Genomic DNA, 23,138 nt, shown 5'->3' with positions numbered 1-23,138 from the left:
TCCGCACCAGACGCTTTCTCCACTCACCGCGTGGGTTGCCTTTGCCATGGCCTGTTGACGCCGATTCCGGATCCAACACTGCCGACAGCGAGAGCCTGCGTGGGACCGCTCATGCCTCCATCCTGGTCGTCGAAGACACCTCCTGGTCCACGTGGCTGCAGAGTCAAGCGTCCACTCTTCACCTGATCGCGACAACGACATCTGGTTCCTTCCTTGTTCCACTCCAGTCACTGGCTAGTGACTGTGAACATTGTCCCTTCTGCTTTCAGGTCCTCTTCTTCACCGATCCACCCTTGGATCGCACGGACATCTTCCTCCTGGTCGCCTGCAGCATCTTTTCTTTCAGGCTCCATTGACTTCAACGCGAGAACCCGACACACTTTGGCACCTATGCACCCGCGGCCCGTGGGTGAGGTAACGAGAGCATTTCGGTGCTCAAGGGTAGTTTAACTGTCCTACTGTCCAGTTCCACAGTCTTTCTAGTCCTACCTAGTCAGGATTGTCCGTACTCACCTTTAACTTGAACTGTACTGTCCATAGACGTTGTTACGCATCTCGCGTGTGAGTTCACACTCTGCACGCGCGTTCCGTGGGCCTCCTATTACTTACCTAGAGTTAGTGTAGCGTGATCCCAACGATCCTACAGCCTCTGGACAGCTCCATTCCTTCTATCGACTTTCACATTCCACTTACTTAGTATATGGTTTGTCGTGCCCCTAGGGCACCATTGTAATTTTGTGCAACTTATCGTATTTTTCCTAAGAGATTGTCATGTGCTTAGCCCTCTGACCTCATAAAGAGTTCAGAGGTGTTTGTTATTAATAAATATACTGTTTATTTTCATAACAACCTGTGTGGTGTCCTTTCATCTGGTATTCAAGGGGTTATATTGTGGTAAAACAGCTGGCTTCACATGCCAAAAGAGTTTAGCCTAAGACTGCTTTGTCCATGCTACCATTAGGATAGCTGGTCTATAAGGTTGACTGACAACCAATCACCATAAGGGTTGTTTGGACTGATACAAGGTGATCACTAGAACTAGTGAACATCATATATTAGGCCAACTTCTCACAGCCGGTTCATGGAAAGTGAACTCTCCGAATGGCGTCTGAAGCGGCTCCCGAGGTGAGGGAGGAATCGGGGACGGCGCCGCCCGAAGACGGCGCTGGGGGTGACACCTGAGGGGCCGGCGCCGGGGAGGTCGTTAAGTCCACCGGCGACGACCCAGAATCGGATCCAGCGGGGGCCTGCGGCGCCGGCCGCGTCGGAGCCGAAGCACCCGACGGGGTCGGGGCCGAAGCCCCCGACCCGCTAGGACCCCCCAGACGGGTCAGCTGGGCCCGAAGGCGCCGCGGAGCCAGTCGGAGGAGTGAGGGACCTCATGGCCATGAGGAACCGCTCGATCTCCTCCGGCGTTGCACGAGGCCCAGGGACCGGAGGGTATGGGGCCGGGCGCGGCGCCTGCGACTCTGACTGAGCCGCGTGGGCGGTGCCACCTGAACACCCGGCCACGTCGCGCGAGCGTTGCGGGGAGTCGGACAAGCGATGACGTCTCTTCGACTTCTTTTGCTTACCTGCGACTTCGACCCTGAGGAGTGATGTCGACTCCCGGAGCTTCGATGGCTCCTCTCCCGCGACCGGTCTCTCGACCTCCGTCCGGACCGGGACCGTTCTCGGCGCGGGGCCGACTGCCGGAGTTCGAGCCGCTTGCGGGACCGCTCCCGCCTAGCCTTCGAAGTCAGGGCCCGGCAGTCGGAACAGGTCTTGTCGTCGTGGTCGACGCCGAGACAGTGGAGACACCGACGGTGAGAGTCGGTGACCGACATCCGTCGGTCGCAATCCTCACAGGGCTTAAAACTTGGCATCCCTACCGGCACCGTTCGGAGTCGAAGACTTCGAAAAAGGGTGATCAAAAGATCAAAAAAGAGTTTAGTCAAAAAGTGACTAAGGTACCACTTTTTCCAGATCTGCGCTGCTGGCGCAGAAAAAAGAAGAACTGACGTCAGCACGCGGAGGCGGCGTCTAAGTACTCCGACGACGTCATCAAGGCGCCCACGACGCCGACGACGGACGCGGAGCCGCAGACGACGCCTACCGACGCGCAAGGGTACGGCTACGCAAAAAATTTCCAGATCCAGTCTGACGCCTGGGGATATTCTAAGGTAAGGAATCTATCACTAACGTGTCTCTTTCAGATTAAGTACTACGACAACGTCATCACGGCGCCGACAACGGACGTGGAGCCGCAGACGATGCCTACTGACGCACAGGGGTACTGCTGACGAGAACTTTCCGGATCCAGTCTGACGCCTGGGAGTTATTCGAAGGTAAGGAATCTAACTAACGTGTTTCTTTCAGATAACCAGACAGACAAAAGAAAGAGAGAGAGAGAGAGAGAGAGAGAGAGAGAGAAAGAAAAGGTGAAAAAACACCGCTAGGTGGCACAAAGGCACCAGAAGGCGACAACAGCAGGTCAGAGCAAGAAAAAAGGGACACAGCACCACTGTGAGGGATAGAGCACCACTATGAGGAACAGCTTGTGCAACCAAGGTGAGAGCACCAAGGGGCAGTAAAACACCAGAAGGTCAGAGCAGAAAGCCATAGCAAGAAAAGCGTAAAGCACCACCCCGTGGAACCACCTCGCAAGCCAAGGTGAGAGCCATCCTGGAGGCACAAGCAGGAGAGAGCGGCATGACAGAAGAAGAGAGAAAATTGGCAACTACAACCACAAGGGGAAGGGGCCACAAGCCCGGAACAGAGGAGCAAAGGTAATCCATCCCCGGATTATACTGCCAAGGACGGCCATACCTCCTGAAAGAAGGAGGAGGTCAAGGACCGGTAGAAGAACCCCAAACGAGGAAGAACAGGAGAGGAGCAGAATTCCAAAACAGAGAGAAGAGTCAAGTGGCCCTCACGCTGGAGAAATGCCTGACTGGAAGAAAAGGAAAACACCCATAGAAGACAAGACACCCAAAGGAGTCGATTGCAGTAAACCCAAGCAGAGGGTCCTCGCAGAACGGGGAGGAAGGGTGGGTCGTGAAGGAATCTGTGGCTAGAATCATCTCTACCAGATACATCGTTACCGAAGGTAAGTAACTCGCACATCAGATAGAGACTACTAGCCGCATATTCCCTAATGTAGACTAGATACCCTAGCCATACCCAAAGGGGAGGAGGGTCTGCGAGAGGACCTCTCCCACTTCAGACGAGCACAAGACACCCAACAGAGGAACAGTAACAAGGACAGGGAAAATAGCCCCATCCACAGCAACAGGGGATGAACCACAGGTCCTGAGCTGAAGAAGACCTCAGCATTGAGGAGAAACACCAGCCCCACAGGGGATGTGCCATAACGACAAAGAAGCAATTCAGTCTTTACCAACGGGAGAAGCAAGGGTCAAACGAAGGAGGCAAGACCACCGCAAGCCCATCCACGTACCAGGGACGTCCACCGGAAGCCCCAAGATACAGACAACGCAGAGGAAGAAGAGCGACCTACAGACTTCAAGGAGAAGGGGTAGAAGTACAGCAAAGCCCTCCACTGGGAAACAACCCAGTGAAAAGGGTAGCCGAGCCCCTCACAGCTCGAAGTCAAGACTGGCCAGCGCCTCAGCAATATGGCAGGCGGAAGAAAAGAAGTACAGCAAAGCCCTCCACCGGGAACCAACCCAGTGAAAAGACAATAAGAACGAGACCTCACAATGGCCCCGTGGGGCAAAACAGGAGTGCCAGGGCCCAAGCCAAGGCCGCCGGTCACAGAACTGAAAAGCAGGCAGGGGCAGCCAGCTGCTGACAATATCACAAAACTAAACGCCCGAACCACGTCAGGCTCAGAACAAGGGCAAGGCTAGTAAACTGTCCCGAATGGCCCCAAGGAGGATCGCCCCGAGACGGAACCAATCTACTAAGTAGTGGGTCCCCGGCCTCAGGCAGCGGAAGAGATAGGGACGGCCGCACCGCTAAAAGTGCTGATGGAAGAAGAAGATGATCGCACCTGCGACATACTGCGACGCCACGGAGAGCAGGGGCCCTAGGGACGACTGCACCTCCCTAGCACAAGAGAGAGCTATGTAATAGCTACCACTGCCCCACATACGGTAAGTTACGTCCCAAGAACATGGGAACCCTCTTTGGAAAAACTATCAGCATCAGAGGACAACAACCAAAAAGACTTGCGGGGAAACCGCAAACGGCTTGCCAATGAGCCAGAAAGAATACACGGAAGGCCTAATCTCAGGCCAAGACGGCTGACCAATAGCCAAAACCACAATCAAAAATGGCTGGACCAGCAGCCAACAACACCAAAAGCCCAACAAGGGACAACAATCACACAGAACACCCACCCCCGGGGTTACTCACAACAAGGCCCCAAAACACAATGGAAGAACACCTCCCACAACTAGAACGGCTCCCCAGTCACTGAGGAGGAGAAGGAGGAGGAGGAGGAGCCCCGCCAGAAACCTCTGAATGGCAGAGTCCGCAGGGGCGTGGAACAAAAGGGTGCCATCAATGGGAAGGTCCACCAACCGTTCCCGAACATTCTCTGGGAACACACTATCCCGGAGCCATGCATGGCGAAGAAGGCCCACTGAAGAGGCCATGGCATGACTAAGCACCTCTGACACATTTAGAGAGGAGCAAAGAATGAAGGTCGCCAGCTTCCGGCCATCCAAGACATGGTGCCGGGGATCAACCCGGGCACCCTCACTAGAAGCGGTAGACAGAAGGGACTCAGCCGAATCCCACAAGCAAGAAGTGGCCCTTGCCAGGACACAAAGAGGGTTAAGGGCCCGCAAGGAATCCAACTATTGCGCCTCCCGTGGAGGAGGGGACAACACCGATGACAGGAAGGGAAAAGCCGTCTGCAAAAGAGTGCCCCTGGTCGAAGGGTGAAGAGAAAGACAGATAGGATCATGAGGTGCAGGACGGTGACTGTGAGAAGTTGGCCTGATATATGATGGTCACTAGTTCTAGTGATCACCTTGTATCAGTCCAAACAACCCTTATGGTGATTGGTTGTAAGTCAACCTTATAGACCAGCTATCCTAATGGTAGCATGGACAAACCGGTCTTAGGCTAAACTCTTTTGGCATGTGAAGCCAGCTGTTTTACCACATATAACCCCTTGAATACCAGATGAAAGGACACCACACAGGTTGTTATAAAAATAAACAGTATATTTATTACTAACAACACACCTCTGAACTCTTTATGAGATCAGAGGGCTAAGCACATGACAAGACTCTTAAGAAAAATACAGTAAGTCGCACAAATTACAATGGTGCCCTAGGGGCACGACACACCATATAATAAGTAAATGGTATAGGGAAATCGATAGAGGAAATGAAGATGCCAAGAGGCTGTAGGATCGCTGGGACTACACTACCCTAACCTTAGGTAAGAAGCAGGAGGCCCACGGGACGCGTGTGCAGAGTGTGAACTCACACGCGAGATGCGGAACAAAGTTAATGGGCAGAACAAATTACGAAAAGGTAAGTAAAAGACAGTTCCTACTAGTTAGGACTAAAACGACTGGATACCTGGACACTAGGAGAGTCAATCTACCTATGAGCACCGAAATGCTCTCGTTACCTCACCCACGGGCTGCGGGTGCATAGGTTTGAAAGTGTGTCGGGTTTCTGCGTTGAAGTCAATGGAGCCTTGAAGGAAGATGCTGCAGGCGACCAGGAGGAAGATGTCCGGTGGGATCCAAGGGTGGATCGAGGAAGAAGAGGACCTGAAAGCAGAGGGGACAGTGTTCAAAGTCACTAGCCAGTGACCGGTGTGGAACTAGGAAGGAACCAGATGCTGTTGTCGCGATCAGGTGAAGAGTGGACGCTTGACTCTGCAGCCACGTGGACCAGGAGGTGTCTTTGACGACCAGGATGGAGGCACGAGCTGTACCACGCAGGCTCTCAGTGTCTGATCCGGATTTGGAGTCAACAGGCCTTGGCAAAGGCAACCCACGTGGTGAGTCGAAGCGGCGTCTGGTGCAGACCAGGAGGGTCCGGGGTGCTCCTCTTTTGGAAGGGAACAAGGGCCAGTCTGGAGCAACCAGACCAGCAGTGAAGATTTCAAGAATCGTCGTCTAGGAGGCCACTAGCCAGCCGGCAAGTGACCAGACAACGCATCGAGCAGCAATCCAGCAAAAGGCCCCCACGCAGATCTCGTGGATGCTGGGGGGCTGGTCTTTGGTGCAGGAGCTGCTCAGGGCTGGGGCTTCTCAATCCCCAAAGCACTTTCTCGAGGATGTCTCTGAAGTCGTGCTGGAAGCGAAGTGCAGTTTCTTCAAGATGGCCGGTCCCACGTGTCTCGTCGCACCCACGGATCTCAGCTGTGCTGCAGATGTAGGTTGAGGTCGGAGGTCTGGAAGTCCGGATCTCGTCGGGCTCTGAAGTCTGGTTCCGGCAGGAAGGACGACAAAGTGAACCGTTAGGACGCTTGATGGTGCCTGCTTGTGCAGGGTGGACACTCCTTGCCCACAAGGGAGATTCTTCAGTCTTCTGTGGAGCAGAACGTCGAAGTCCAGAGTTTCTTCTTTGTAGAGTTGTTCAGGATAATCTAATTTGGAATGGGACCAGCTCCTACCTTTATTCTCCTAAAGGGGGCTGTACTGTGACTAGGTCCCTCCCATGGGTGGGACCGGGAAGGGGGGTGGTTACACCCCCTATCCTTTGTCCGGTTTCGCGCCAGAGCTGGGGCTGAAGTGCCCCAGCAACTGGTTTGAACCGGTGTATGCACAGGGCACCTTGTGTGCCCCAGGCATGTCTCATTCCTTTCAGGCCTGTCCTACCTAATACACAAAATCCTGTCTGGGGTGGTGCTAGCACCCTTCCAAGGAAGGAAACCCTTTGTCCAGGCCTCCCTCGCTGGAAGGACTCCAAGCAGCAGGAGGTCAGACTTGTGTCTGTGGTGGCAGCATCCATTTTGTGATGCTAAGGCTCGAGTTAACTTTAACCAGGGTTCACAGTTACATACATGTCGTGTCCCTCTAAAAGGGTGGAATGCTACCCCCGTTGCCAGAATTGGCGAGGGGGTAGTATTCCAATTCGTATGACACCTTACTCGAAATGTTTTGATAATGCTATACCAAAGTTAGCATTCAACCGCGAGGATTATAATGCACTTAAGAGTATATGGTATAGCATTATCATGGAACAGCTATTAGGACTTGGTTCCGCAAGCTGCAGACGGGCTCAGCTCATGCCAGAGCACCATCTCACATAATTCCAAGCACTCTGCCTTCAGGATTGATAAGGCCTTCCATAGGAGTAACTGATAGGAATATATGTGTCCATTTTAGGTTTAGATATAGGTAACTATATCTACAGCAAAGGGTGATTACACCACCTTGACCCAGCTGTCGTGCAGCCAGTTGTGTCTGTTTAGGTGGCCAGCCAGGGGTGGCATAATACATGCTTCAGCCCCTGGTAGGCCCTGGGTACACCTATGCCCTGGGTACCTATGGTACACTGTACAGGGACTGATAAGGTGGCCCAGTACCAATTGGTAAATGCACCTAAGGTACATGGTTGTCAATTTAGAGAGAGAACAGCTAGGCTGTGGGTCTGATTAGCAGGCCCACAGCCAGGGAAAGTCGTAAACCAGTGAAGCAAAAAGCAAAAATCTGGGGTGACCATAGTATTGCAGACCCCACTCTCCTACATGCACCATATACTAAGCCAGCCTCTTACACCAATGGACTTGGCTGCTGGAAGAGGAGGAGCTCCCTTTTTATAAAGGAGCAGGAGATTTCATTCACAAGGGGGAGGAAGACCTCTTGCTCTTATATCTATTGTGGTTATGCTTCTTGTGATGAGAGGAAGATCTATCACTAGCTGGTTCTTTTAGGAAGACACTTGCCTCTTGAAGGCGATGTTGGTTTGAATTTCTTTTTTTCATGTGTGCTTCTGAAAAACTGTCTCTATTGACTTTGTGAGCATCTGAGCACATCTATAACACAAAGCCATGTCATGCTTGAACCTATGGTACCACATGGATGTAGTATGAATGGCAGTATACATACTTAGCTACAGGTAGTACAATGTTTAAACACAGAGGTTTTAGGAGGAGACATTCTTTGTTTAACAGCACACACTTTTATCAAGCAATTGTGAATTCTTCAGGTCAATAAAGGAAAATTGAGGGACTTATGAATCTTGCCTTTGAAGAGTGCAATAAAAGGTCAAAAGAAAACACATTAAGGAGTGAGGCACATTCCATGGAGCTGTGCCATATCCATATAGTTGGAAGGGTTTGTGCTGGAGCTGCAGCAGCGCAACCTAACACCAAGTCATTACAAATGTGAAGATCTTTTTTTCTGGAACCAGCTTGGCACACCTCCACAGATATTCAAACATTAGGAATCTTTAGAAAGAAGTATGCAGCAGAATTTGCAATAAAATGATATTTCATTCAGGAAGTGGAACTCATTTTTGTTCTGCTGAAAGCTTATATACTGGTGATAAATATGAATCCAGTTAGACATTTGCTAAGTGTGGGTTTATGTCTTATAATAACAAAATTATATCAAAAAAGTAATAAGATTCTCTAACACAATTCATAGTGACATGATAAGGAAAGAAATACTTCACAACTAGAACATAGCAATGGTGTTCTATTTTTAAAGACTACCAAGCAGATTCCTTATTAGGAGATTATGAGGATAGGCTACTACACATATTAAACTTAAAAATTAGAAATGAAATCAAATAACCACTGAAAAACTTGTGCATCTTCAATATAAGAAAAACAAAAACCATTACAAGAGAAATGCCACCTAGAAACTATATTTTACTATGAGTGTGCACAAGCACAATTCGATGAACAAAGCGTTATTTTGTGATGCAAACAAATCATAATGCAACAACATGGTAAAGTGACAGGAGGGAGACCCAAGTCCCATTTGAGGATCTGAAGATGGGGGCAGTTATATTGCTTAAAGGTAACATAATAGTTTAGACAGTCCTTGACATCCACGGTTTGTTTAATATCAGGTATTTGTTTCCAAAAATATTTTGAGGATCATTCAATTTGGATATGTGTTTCAGAATATGGAAATTCATTGAAAGAACCTCACGAAAATGCAAATAAATGAACACCACAAATGACCTACCTGCTCTGCTGATTCTCTCTTGGTATTATAGGTATCAAGGTGTTCTTGAAGTTCTAAAACACTGAACTTCAGGGTTTCCAGTAAACCACATGAAACAAGCTGTAAAATACAATGCCACGGTCAAAACAAAATGGGGTGTCCATGTTTTATAAATGTCGAGTTCAAGATAGCTATCTGAGACCCAAGACACAACAACCAGAGCAAACAGAAGAGGTCTCAAAGCTTCTAATTTAATTGCATAAGTACTACAATGCTTCATCCCAACACCCATCTCCCCCGTTTCTCATGTGTTAGGTCCATTATAAGGTTTAGACATTCATGCATTTTTCGGTCAATGCTACCTGGAGCAACTGGGTGTCCATTCATGGCCAAAGGATACTGTTTAAGTGTTAGATTTTTTTCTCATGCAAAGAACAGATACTGACAACTAATAGGGCGATTTTACCGTTTCCGCATCCACAAAGACTGTTGGACATTCGGAGCACATCATCATCACTTCCAAAGAGCTTTTAAACTTTGTTCCAATTCGTTGAAAATTCTCTCCAAGGAAACTGACTGAGTCGTTTGTTATTGTGGTAAACTTTCTCTGAACAATCTACAAGAAGAACACAAGCCAAATAAAGCACAATTCACCTATTTTAACATTATTTCAACAAATACAAAAGTGACTTACCTGCGGTAATGCTCTATCTAGTGGACACTATCTAACCTCAGATTCCTCCCCTTTACAGTATTCCCAGGCACAGGGGCAGCCTTAGGCATGTGCAAGCTGTGCACATGCACAGGGCCACTAAACCCCAGGGCCCACCACGCCAATATATATTGTTAATATAATAATCCTCTGAGGATGGATTTGCGTGGCGGCCCCTGACAGGGATTAGGTGGCTTCCGGCTCTGTTCCACTTCTAAACACCCTGAACCCCCACCCCCCTCTTCACTGGCCTCCGCGCTCTGCTCCGCCCGGACCCCCTCTTCCGGGGCCCCCTATCTACGCTCCCTGCCCAGGGCCGCCATGAGCCTAGAGCCGCCCCTGCCAGGCACCAACCAAACTATTCGGAAACAAATTCAGCCATGCTCCTGCATGCCACTATGTGCCCTATGCAGCTCCGCTGTGACTAATTGCGACCCCAGAGTGATGGAGAAGAGCAGCATATAGGGAGCCCTGCATGCTTATGCCAGTGTATTTCTTCACCCTCCTGCGAGGATACGGCGCTCCACTTCGATGTTGTCGTTCTTCCGATGACTTCATAAATGTACACAGTCAGCTAGGGAACAAAATCCCGGCTGAAAATTACAAGATTAATTCAAGCCATCTTCATTGAAGTTAAATGCCCACCTGCTTTGTCCCAGAGTAATATTTCAACTATGCATGTATATAAAAACGTTTATTTAAAAAAAAAAAAAGATTGTAGCCTTCTGAAAAAAAAGTTTAATGACCTAAAGACTACATAGTCCAGATTTCGCTCTCTAATTAATTTTTTTTATTAAAACAATTCAATTTTTTTTTTGTAAAATATGTTTATTGTGGACACAGAAAAGACCCGGGCCGTCGAACCAACCACAGGCCGCAGCAATTATTAGTAAGTCATATGTATCAATCAAACCATACACAGCCTCATGGCCCACATCCCAGAGGCCGGGAGGCGCGATAACAGTGGAAAATACACTCACAAGCATATCTATTCGTACCCTGTATATATCTCCAGCGCCCGTTAATTTTCAGGTATGGTCCCTGTCGTATCCTCCAGGGCCCTTGATCGTCGTCCGCGGACACAAACACATTTGTACTAATTATACATTGAACATGAAACAAATAACTCACCCCCCCATACATGGCATCAATAATAGGGTACGTACAATAATTAAGTCATCCGATACTAGGCCCAGTAAGGTGTGGACATCATATGCAGTACCAATCACTTGGGTATCCTGGCAAATCACATTGTCACATAACAGGGAATATCAGTGCGCTCTTACTAGGGCACTCATTCGAGATCAGGCACCTCCATCCCTCCCCCTCCCGTCTCCCCTTCAGAATCCGACCCCTCAGGGGTAAATAAATCTGCACTAGTGGCATCTGAATCCTCAGTCGGTGCCCCCTCTGCACACATCAACCTCCATGCCTGCAAATCATCTTGGAGTTTGTCACCTCGGCGCGTGCGCTGCATATGCGTCTCCTCGGCCAAAGTCCACTCCTTGATGTCTTTAAGCCACAGGGAGATCTCAGGAGCCCTCCCCCCCATCCACGTAATGGCCACACGCCTCCATGCGAGCACAAGTAGTAGTTGTAGGAACCTGTAAGACAACTTCCTCCCCTTGGGTTTAGGTATTAGGGCCAATAGGCATTTAAGCGGATCCATGTCTATTCGGAGGTTTGTGACCCGGGCAATATGGCTAACCACTTCGCTCCAGAAGCTACGAACCTGTGGACATTCCCATGCCAGATGAAAGAATCGAGCTTCCTCCGTCCCACATCTGGGACAGCTATCCCTCCTATCTATAGAAATGCGGTGCAGGGAGACAGGGGTCATGTACGTGCGGTGCATAAAGTTAAAATGAATCAGCTTAAATCGCGCGCTGCACGAGACCTTTCTGGTCAACATGCCGATACGTTTACGCTGACCGGGTTCCAAAGTCATCCCCAGGTCCGATTCCCAGGCCGCCCAGGATGGCGCAATCGGAGGAGTAGAATCCCGTTTCATGGCCGAATATAATAGGGAGATCAACCTCCTCCCTCTGCCACAGGAGAGGAGGATGTTAAGGGTGTGAGTCAATGGGGGCGCCTCTGGAAACTGTGGCCAGGTCGTACGTGCTATTTCCTGGAGTCCTCTGTAGTGCAGGTATTGTCCTCTGCTCAGGCCAAAGGCCTCCGTGGCCTGTTCATAAGAGACGAAAGAATCATCCGGGTAAAGGTCCGCCAGGGATATATAGGGAGCCCCCTATGGAATGGAGCTTGTCTCAAGACTCGCTCAACAAACCTCTGCCAGACTCCCGCCACATGACGTACCACATAAGGCAGGTCTGTAGCCGCTCCCTTACCCTGCATCAGGGCTATCCTTAACGTCTGCTCGTCTGCCCTGCCCGCCAGTAGCTGCAGTTCCCAACTGTCCGTGTCCGCAAACTACCTGGCAGCAGGCAGGAGCTGGGCTGCGTAATAATAAAGATCAAACCTGGGGGCTTCAAGACCTCCCTCCTCCCAGCTGTGGACCACAGTGCGTAGGGCGACTCTGCTTCGTCCACCTGCCCAAAGTAGCAATGTTAGCAGCGAGTTGAGCGCGTAGAAAATTCGTTGGGGGAGCGGGCACATGGTGTTTTGCAGAGTATATAACATCCTAGGCAACATCACCATTTTAGCGATTGCCAACCGCCCCATAAGGGAAAGAGGAAGCGTGTTCCAGAAGGACCCGACCGACGCAGGGAGTTAAGCACCCGGTCCGCATTGTGTGCTAGCAGGAGTTCATCCGATGAAGCCACCTGAATACCTAGGTATCGAAACGTCTCCATCTCCCACCTCAACCCTAGGGCTGGGAAGCCCACAGTCCGATCGGCGGTACATCCCGCTAATGGAAAAATTAGAGACTTCTCAGGGTTAATGCGTAGTCCGGAGGCCGCGCTAAACCTGGCTAGCAGTCTCATCAAAGCAGGGACCGAGTCGCCCGGGGAGGTCAAATAGAACAGGACATCATCAGCATAAAAGGAGACCACATTTACAGTGTCCCCTACCTTAACGCCCCAGTGCGCTAATTCGGTGCGAGCGGAGACCGCCAGTGGCTCTATTGCCAGGGCAAAGAGGAGCGGCGACAAGGGGCACCCCTGACGGGTGCCCCTTCCCAAAAGCCACTCCTCTGAACGGGCCGAACCGAGCCTGACCGTGGCCTTGGGTGCTCCGTAGAGCACTCGGATCCAATTGCAGAATCACGGGCCCAGCCCCGTCTTCCGGAGCACCTCCAGGAGATACCCCCAGCTGACTGTGTCGAAGGCCTTAGCCAGGTCAATTGATACCAGCACGTGGGGGTCATCTCTCCCTCGTACCTCATGGAGGACATGGGTCAGGCGTCGGAGGTTCATTGCGGTATTGCGGCCAGGAATAAACCCACACTGGTCTGTGTGAACCAAGTACGCCATATGTGGGGCTAGGCGTGTGGCCAAAAGCCTGGTGAGGATCTTCACATCAGTATTGTAGGTGAGTGGGGTCTGCAATCCCATGGCTACCCCAGATTTTTGCTTTTTGCTTCACTGATTTACGACTTTCCCTGGCTGTGGGCCTGCTAATCAGACCCACAGCCTAGCTGTTCTCTCTCTAAATTGACAAGCATGTACCTTAGGTGCATTTACCAATTGGTACTGGGCCACCTTATCAGTCCCTGTACAGTATACCTTAGGTATCCAGGGCATAGGTGTACCCAGGGCCTACCAGGGGCTGCAGCATGTATTATGCCACCCCTGGCTGGCCACCCAAATCTGACACAACTGGCTGCACGACAGCTGGGGCAAGGTGGTGTAATCACCCTTTGCTTTAGATATAGTATTCCTATATCTAACCCTAAAATGGACACATATATTCCTATCAGTCACTCCTATGGCAGGCCTTATCAATCCTGAAGGCAGAGTGCTTGGAATTATGTGAGATGGTGCTCTGGCATGAGCTGAGCCCGTTTGCAGCTTGCGGAACCAAGTCCTTATAGCTGTTCCATGATAACGCTATACCATATACTCTAAGTGCATATTAATCCTCGCGGTTAAATGCTAACTTTGGCATAGCATTATCAAAACATGTCGAGTAAGGTGTCATACGAATTGGAATACTAACCCCTCGCCAATTCTGGCGACGGGGTTAGCATTCCACCCTTCTAGAGGGACACGACATGTATGTAACTGTAAACCCCGGTTAAAGTTAACTCAAGCCTCAGCATCACAAAATGGATGCTGCCACCACAGACACAAGTCTGACCTCCTGCTGCTGGGAGTCCTTCCAGCGAGGGAGGCTCAGACAAAGGGTTTCCTGCCTTGGGAGGTGCTAGCACCACCCCAGACAGGATTTTGTGTATTAGGTAGGCTCAGGCTGAAAGGAATGAGACATGCCTGGGGCACACAAGGTGCCCTGTGCCTACACCGGTTCCAACCAGTTGCTGGGTAGGGTAGGCTTGAAAGGAATGAGACATGCCCGGGGCACACAAGGTGTCCTGTGCATACACCGGTTCCAACCAGTTGCTGGGGCACTCCAGCCCCAGCTCTGGCGGGAAACTGGACAAAGGATAGGGGGTGTAACCACCCCCCTTCCTGGTCCCACCCAGGGGAGGGACCTAGTCGTAGTGCAGCCCCCTTTAGCTGAATAAAGGTAGGAGCTGGTCCCATTCCAGATTAGATTACTCTTGACAACTTCCACGAAGAACTCTTGACCTTCGACCTCCTGATAACCAGAAGACTGAAGAATCTCCCCTATGGTCAGGGAGTGACCATCCTGCTTCGCAGGCACCATCAAGCTCCTGTGCGGTTTGCTGCAGAGTCCTTCCATCCCGGAATCCGACGACCCAGCTCGACAAGACCCGGACCTCCAGACCTCTCTGACCTCTACCCACATCCACAGCACAGCTGGGACCCGTGGGTGCAACGAGCAACGTGGAGACGGCCATCTTGAAGAAACCTGCACAGCGCTTCCAGCACGACTCCTGAGGGTTCCTCGAGTGAGTGCATTGGGGACTGAGAAGCCCCACACCGACGCAGCTCCTGCACCAAAGACCAGCCCCCCAGCTTCTCGTGATCTGCGTGGGGCCCTTTTGCCTGGTTGTTGCCCTTCCTGTTGTCTGGTCACTTGCCGGCTGGCTAGTGACCTCTGAGACGACGACCCGAAGAAATCGACACTGCTAGTCTGGTCCCCCAGACTGGCCCTTGCTTCCTTGTGAAAGAGAAGCACCCCGGACCCTCCTGGTCCACCCTAGACGCCATCTTTGTTTCACCGCGTGCCTTGCATTAGCCAAGGCCGGTTGCCCAGATCGACGATCCGACACCGCCAACAGCAGCAGACTACGTGGGACAGCTCGTGCCTCCAGCCTGGTCGTGAAGAACAGCTCATGGTCCGCGCAGCTACAGAGAGAAGCGACCCTTCCTTCACCTGACTGCGGAGACAGCACCTGGTTCCCTCCTGGTTCCAGCACCGTCACTGGCTAGTGACCAAGACTCTGTCCCCTTCCTTTTCAGGACTTCCTTCTTCCTAGTTCCATCCTTGGAACCACCGGACTCCTCCATCTGGCTGCCTGCCAGCAACTTCTTGTTTCAGGCATCACCGGGATCAACGCAGCAAACCCGACGCAACTTCAGCCCTATGCACCCGCAGCCTGTGGGTTAGGTAACTAAAGCTTCTAGGTGCTGAAGTCTGTGTCCACTATCCTAGTGTCCAGGTCCACTGTTGCTTTCCCTCCATCCAGCCGGGTTCGTCCGGAATCCGTAACTTTCCAAACTGTAAGATCCATAGACGTTGGTACGCATCCCGCGTGAGAGTTCCCCCTACTGCACGTGAGTCCCGTGGGCCTCCTGCTCCTTACTTACCTAGTTTGTAGCGTAGTCCCAGCGATCCTCCAGCCTCTGGATCTCCTTACAGTATTTTCCTTCCTCGCATTCCCTTGTTTTGAGTATATGGTTTGCCGTGCCCCTCAGGCACACTTGTAGATATTGTGCGAACTCGTATTTCTTTTGTAGTATTGTCATGTGCTTAGCCCTCTGACCTCATAATGAGTTCAGAGGTGTTGTTATTAATAAATATATTGTTTATTTTCATAACAACCTGTGTGGTGTCCTTTCATCTGGTATTCAAGGGGTTATATTGTGGTAAAACAGCTGGCTTCACATGCCAAAAGAGTTTAGCCTAAAGACTGCTTTTGTCCACGCTACTAGGATAGCTGGTCTATACGGTTGACTTTACAACCAATCACCATAAGGGTTGTTTGGACTGATACAAGGTGATCACTAGAATTAGTGAGCATCATATATCAGGCCAACTTCTCACAAGTATTAATCAGGGTAATAGGTCTGAATGCCGCAGGATTGTGTCTATCCCCTCCCGGTTTCAAGATCATACATACTTCTCCTTGAGTCATAGTGGGCGGGAGAACACCAGTCTCCAGAGCCTCATTATAAACCTGCAGGAGGATGGGGGCCAGGGCATCACCAAACGCATGATAAAATTCAGGTGGGAAGCCATCCCCACCCGGTGTCTTGGACCGCGGCAGTGCATTCAACGCCAGTTGTATCTCCCGAGACGTCAGCGCAGCATCTACTTCCTCCGCCGTCTCATCCGAGAGGGCCCGGAGAGTCAATCCCTGTAAGTAAGGCAGATAGGAGGCCTCCGTAATCAGAGGGTCAGCCGTATAAACTGCCTGTAAGTGGGATCTGAGGGTCACGAGAATATCGAATTCCGAATGCACCACATCCCCCGCCGGAGTCCGCAGGGCAACTATCCTCTCTGGTGCGGACTCACGACGAAGAATCCAGGCAAGCAGGCGACCCGACTTGTCCCCCTCACGGTGAAGACGTTGTCTATACTGACCCAGGGTAAACCTATCAAGACGCGTAAAGATGTCATGCACGGACATGTGGGCCGCCTGCTCAGCCTCCCGATCCAAGTCATCTGGGTTAGGTAAAGTTAGACATCGACTGAGTTTCTCCTCCGCATCCTGCAGGTCGCAGAGCAATTGCTTCCGGACCCCATAGGTAAGGCCCATACAGGCGCCGCGTACCACCGCCTTCAGAGCCTCCCACTTAGTAGAGTAGGACAACTCACCGCTATGCCAGTTCAAGTCTATATAATCCGTTACTGCCGTAGCCACATGATCTTTCCCAACCTGGTCCTGCAGAATGTCCGCCGGCATACGCCAGGTTCGGGGTCGCGTCGCCTGATCTATCCATTGCACCACGCATGTCAACAGTGCATGATCCGATAGGAAACGGGCCTGGTGGGTGACTGTCAAGGAGAGAGATGTTGCGATATTGGCCGCAAGAATTCGGTCAAGCCTGCTATGGGTGTTGTGTGTTGGGGTGTAGCAAGTATAGAGCCCCTGCGTGGGATGGGCCGCTCGCCACACATCCACAGCTCCCAGATTCTGCATTACGTCTCTAAGACGCGCTGTCATACGCGGTTTGGTGCCAGCGCGAGGGGGATGCCGGTCCAAGTCTGGATCAAGCACACAGTTAAAGTCCCCAAACCAGAGAAGGGGCGCATCAAGGTCCGGGATCACAAGGTCCTGAAGACGGGAAAAGAAACCAGGGTCATCTATATTCGGCGCATAAGAGTTGAGAATCAGAAAATCCCTACCATCCAATTTAACCTTCAGCATTAGAAATCTGCCCGCAACATCTGCCTCAACATATTGAACTGCGCAGGGCACCCCCGGTGCCACCCAAATCAGGATCCCCCTGGCATAAGTGGAGAAGGATGAATGGAATAGCTGGCCTCTCCATTTCCTGGACAATCGCTGGGCGCCCTCTTCGTCCAGGTGTGTCTCCTGAAGACACGCAATAGAGACGCCATGTCTCCGGAGAAAGGAAAGGACCCGGTGCCTCTTTGTGCAAGTACCCAGTCCGCGCACATTCCAAGTTAAGAATTTAAGACCCATGTCTGAGTATTACGCCCCTTCGGGCTGCATTTTACAGTTATTGCGGTCCACCACCGCCAGGCCCATTGAGTGCCAGGGCCGAGCAATCTGGCACTCCTGATCAACAACACAGAAACCTGTAGTACAGTACCCATAATGCCAATGATCGTACCCATGTCCATCCCTTCCCTCCCCCCACAAACTGTCAGCTTCAAACTCCCCTCTGAACATTTCCCCCCACCCCCACCCACGAATAAGATGACAACAACAACAAATAATGCGACCCCATTTTCCCTCTGCCAGTGCCAGGACGTGCACAGCCACCCCATTCAACCACTCAACAAACCCCCCACTCACACCAATTAAATACCAACCAGTCCCCCCCCCCTCCCAGCTCCCCACAGGACCCAGAACTATAGGCCAATCCCCCGGCTTGTCCCCCTAGAGCCAAGGTCTCCCCATACGACAGCCTGAATCTCCTTCCTCCATACTGTCAGTTCCACCGGGTGCAGGGTCTCCGCTCTATCCAATCATCTAATATCCAGTAGTGTGGGCCACCAGTATTTTCCACGGGTCAGACACCCGGCAGGCGGCCACCCCGGCAGCGATCAACATGTCAAACAATAAACAGTACCTCAGACAGGAGCCAGCTCCGACAGGGGTTCAGTAAGACCAGTTTCCGGGACCACCAGGGCCGTTGAGTCCATACCTGGCACATCGTCCTGCAGCGTGTCTGGGACCAGAACATCCACAGGGGCGGACGTCCCAGAAGTCCCAGGACCATCCCCAGCCAATGGAGGGCCCAGAAGTAAAGCTCCATCCTCTCCTACCAGGACTCGAGGTTCAACAGAGCCTCCCGATCTGGACCTGCGTCGTCTCCGTCCGCGCCTTCGTCTCTGGGGTCGTGTCCCCCACGATTCCCGGGGTCCTCCACGCTCTCCCGGAGGAAGATCTTCTCCTCTTATCTCCAGCCACTCCCAGACCTCCGCCGGAGATTCAAAGAAGTGTGCTCGGCCCTGTGAGAGCACCTTAAGTTTGGCCGGGTACAATAACATGTACTGGAGCTTCATCTCCCTGAGCTTTTGCTTGACTCCAAGGTAGGACTTCCGTTGCTCCTGGACTAATTGGGTATAATCAGGATATACAGATATGCGACTGTTCTCTATAGTAAGGGACTCTGCCTCCCTCGCCGCCTTCAGGATGCAATCCCGGTCCTTGTAGTTCAATATCTTTGCAATCAGCGCCTTGGGGGGCTCGCCGGGCCGCGGAGGGGGGACCAGGGCCCTATGCGCCCTTTCAATGACGAACACATCCGACAGTCCCCGTGGGCATAAGTGGGCACGTATCCAGGTCTCCACAAATCGTTCAGCATTCCCCGCTTCCAGCCGTTCCAGAACACCCAGGACCCTGATGTTACTCCGGCGTGCCCGACCTTCCGCGTCCTCAGCTCTCCGCTCCAGAGCTCGCGTTGCGGCCGTGAGTTGTGCTACCGTTTTGTTTAACGTGGCCACTTCTCCCTGTAGTTGGGTAATGTTACCCTCGGCATCTGAGACCTTATCAGCTACCTTCCGGAGGTCAGTCCGCAATAAATTGACATCCACTGAAACAGTCTCAATTTGTCTCTCCAGTGCTGAACGAGAGCCCTGTATGGCCTTTAATATCTCCGCTCGGGAAGGCTCCGCCGGTCCATCTCCGCTCACCTCCTGGCCCGCTTGACGCGCGATACGCTGCGACGGGAGTCGCGGGGTAGTATATTGTACAATGGTGCTGGGCTGAGTAGATCGCGACATCCTATCCTTGCGCGTGGTCATCAGGCAGGAGTCCCTACAATCGTTCTAGGGGCCCAGTAAAGCGATACCTCGACCTCCGTCTCTCTGGTATTCGCTTTCAGGGCGGCTCAGAGACCACGAAAAGTCCCCGCACCAATGGCACTGCTCAACTCCCAACAGGTCAGGGTGTGCCAGTCTATGACACTGCAGGAGGACAGTCAGGTGCGCAAGGCCCTCTAAATTCCACCAGGACTGCACCAGCGTCGAGGCCAACTCCCTGTGGCCACTCCCGTAGAGAGCACCCGGGGCGGGGGGATCCAGGCTCGCAGAGAGGTAGCAGCAGCAAGCAGCAGCCCTCCCGCCGATCCGTCAACGAGGCCCGGGCCCAGTATTCTATGTAACAAGCCATCCACGGGAGTCCGCCTCTCGCGGTACCGGATGGGTGCTCCCAGCTACCGCCCAGGTCCCCGGCCGTACACACGATCCCCCAGTCTCACTGCTTGTCCCAATTAGCCCAGGTAAGGTGGTAGGTCAGCAGGAGGCCGCGAGTCTCTGGAGAAGGGGTCCGTCTGGGGAATCGAGAATGACGGCCCAGTGGGGGAGGGGCGCTGGGTCCACCGTTCGCACCCCTCGGGGCCCGCGCCGTTCAGTCACCGCCAGGCACCAGCGAGCTCCCGGCGGACAGGAGAATATAGCGGTCGCCGCCGAGGGGCTCTCACCGTGCTGTCGCAAATCCGCCCGAGGGCCTTCCGCAAGATGGCGGCTACCGCGACTGTGCACTCCGACGTAGGGCAAGGGCCTCCTGCCAGCGATACCCACAAGGCTGTCGGTACACCTCCGCGCTTTCCAAGGCGGATCTCCCGGCACCAGCGGCACTTGCCGGCCGCCAATCAGCTTCACAACGCCCCAGGAGCGCCGCGGCTCGGCCCCAGTCCGCGAGCCTGTTCCGGCGAGGCCGCAATCCCCGGCCTCTCGTAGCTGGGAGCCGGCACACAGAGCCACCGCTCTCGTCTCTCGGGCGAATCCCCGATGTCCCACGCTCCGCTCGGAGCCTAAAGGCACGAGGGGAACCTCCGATGCTTTATTCTTGCAGGGTCCGTAGGAAGGGAGCTGGCGGAGTTCACGTCCTGTCGGCCATGTTACTTGGCCACCAAAACAAGTCAATTTAAGCTAAACGTGTTGCTACAGGCATTTTGTAAACCTGCATACAATACATCCTCAATGTGATAGGGGAGTGTTCTGTTTCCCTTCTAATCTCACCATCAGTGTGTTGAGGGACATATGCTGCTTGCACTGGGTACGCATCGGAATCTAAAACAGCGTGAATCCGCTGGTGATAGTGGTGCTTTAGTTTCACAGTGCAGCATAGGGCTTATTTGAACCCTTGAGGTTCCGTGACGATTTTACTCGTGTTTGTAACATTGTCGTAAATACATAATTTTGGTATCAGTGAACCGCAAATGATCCATTTAGTATATCCTGGTGTTTTCGCTATGCTACGAGCAAGAGCACTCCTGTTACCAACACATTTGTGATTTACCCATGGCATCCATCTTAGAACACGGAAGCCATTTTGTATTCCTTGCCCTCACATAGTCAATGGACACGCAATGACCTCTTTTTCATTAAAGGACACGTAGGCTTTAACCGGCGATTCACCTTGCTAGTGACACGTGCACCTTAGGCCAGCAACGCTGTAGCAGCATGACTCGGCAAGAACTGCCTCCCCAGCCTGAGGCCAGTCCTGCTATACTGGTTCTTGTGTTCGTTGGCCTGATCATGATTAGGCGGCCGAAGCCGGTAACCGTGCCCATTTACGACCCACAAACATTTCTTATCCTGTCTTTCTATCTTCTGCACCTGGCTCTGCTCCTTTCCTTCTGGGCCTTTATTAGGGGGAGGTAACGAACTTTACGATGAGGCGGTCCGGGTCTTGAATGAAGAATCGACATGGGATTATGATGGACTAGTGGGAACCCCTCATTTGTAATGTTTTGACATCAGATACTGTTGACGATCCCTGTGCAACGCCAAATATTTATTGTTCAAGACACGAATGTTTAGAACTGTGGTAACATGTAAAGAATTTGCCTGAAGCCCAATATTTAGTATATAAGGAGCAACCCTCTTTGTACAAATCGAACAGGCTCCTAGATACTGCCCATGTGTAGTTTCTGTGACTTCTGTGTCCCTGCAGTAATAAACCTTTGGTCTTTGACGCCACCATCGAGAAGCCCGTGTTTCTGTTTGTTTGTGCACCAAGACAGGTGGAACTCCGGGGTCTTCGGGTGTTATCCCTGACACCTCTGGACGGAACCAAAAAGTCCAGAACTCCAATTGGCGCCCAACGTGGGGCGACGTCATTCGGTACCGGTCCAAAAGCCTGAAGAGTTCGAGGAGCTTCGTGTGAAGATTTCAGAGGGAGGCGCCCCACTTCATCGATCCCGGCATATCGCAAAAGTGGCCCCGACGTTCTCTTCCACGAGGGTTCCCGTTCAGACGGCTGCAGTGGTCCGTTGCCTTGACCGTCGCCCTGTCTTGGACCCGAGGTGCAGTCCTCAGTACGGCGAAACGTGACGGGTTTCTCCTTGGTGACGTCTTCAGTGCCTCAGTTAAGTATTTAGTGGTTGCTAGTTGGTTATTTTGTAAGGGTTGCTCCTATTTGGATAATCCTTTTAGTTCTCAGTTCAGTTCAGTTCTGAAAGGTTATCACTGGTTATTCTGGTTACGATAATCATTCTGTTCAGTTCAGGTATCGATACATTTGTCAGTTCTGGTAGGCCTAAGTTCTTGGTTCGAGTGCGCATCTTTTTTTTTTTGTTTGTGTCTTGTTTGTTTTGTGTTCCGGATTATAAAATGGTAAGTCGGAAAAATTGTATGTTGTCTTGTTTTAGTTGCAACAGTGATTCCCAGTTGGAGGACTCGTGTTTGGTTCCTCCGATTGGAACTCCCCTTTATGATCTATATTGCAAGTTTGGTGTGGGCCCTATCTCTTATAACGAGATATGGATCCGCTACACAGAGAAAGATGGTGTCCTTAGTTGGCCACTACATGGTAGTTTTTAACCTGAAGTTCTCGATAATCTAGAAAGAAGGTTGTTTAAGAAGAAAGCCCGGCCGGCAATGTTTGATTCTTTCCGTTATTGGCGAAAAGAATCTAAACAGAGAGAAATTAAAAAGTTGAAGAAAGAACAGAAAGAGCAAGAGTTGACTTTAGAACAGTCTGCTAGGCAGCTGCAACTCAACGAGTCTGAGAAAGCGATGGAGGTGGCCGATAGAGAGCGTAATTTAGCGATAGACAAGTGCTATCCTGCTTTGCCATCGAGTACGGCTAAGATAGTAGAAGACCCTGAAAAGGATCCCCTGTTGTCTTATTTGTTACGATCACCCCCACCGTATGCACAGGGTGCTACGGCTCCACCTATACCGAATGTTCAATTACCGGTTGCTGGACAACCTGGTGTCCCTGTTCCCGCTCCCCTGAATCAAGTTCCTGTACCTCCTGTGGTCAATATTAATGTTCCTTCGACAACCCCTCTTCTAGGGTTGCCGGCTTCTTTACCTATGCCTGTGTCGCTCACACCTGCTACTTCACAAGCTATTTTTCCTGCTACTCCTACTGTTCCTGATCTATCTGTTCCAACTGCTACTCTATTCACTGCCTCT

The 23,138-nt window shown here is 51.6% G+C and overlaps 1 protein-coding gene across 11 annotated transcripts in view; it reads right to left on the bottom strand.

The window, feature by feature from the left end:
- The window catches only part of FRYL (FRY like transcription coactivator), a 2,496,013-nt gene that overhangs the window by 163,240 nt on the left and 2,309,635 nt on the right, over positions 1 to 23,138 (bottom strand). For all 11 annotated transcript variants that reach the window (XR_013608325.1, XM_078678213.1, XM_078678216.1 and 8 more), the window contains 2 exons: positions 9,561 to 9,710; positions 9,116 to 9,214 (listed from right to left, as the gene is read on the bottom strand). Coding sequence is in view for 10 of the 11 variants with exons in the window: in XM_078678213.1 (XP_078534339.1) it covers positions 9,116 to 9,214; positions 9,561 to 9,710 (249 nt within the window). In the remaining variant the exon portion in view is untranslated. The remainder of the gene's footprint in view (positions 1 to 9,115; positions 9,215 to 9,560; positions 9,711 to 23,138) is intronic.

The sequence above is a fragment of the Lissotriton helveticus genome, chromosome 2_2 (genome assembly GCF_964261635.1).
Source record: "Lissotriton helveticus chromosome 2_2, aLisHel1.1, whole genome shotgun sequence".
Lineage (NCBI taxonomy): Eukaryota > Metazoa > Chordata > Amphibia > Caudata > Salamandridae > Lissotriton > Lissotriton helveticus.
The sequence above is the reverse complement of the archived record's forward strand: the minus strand, read 5'-3'. Positions and strand labels throughout refer to the sequence as shown.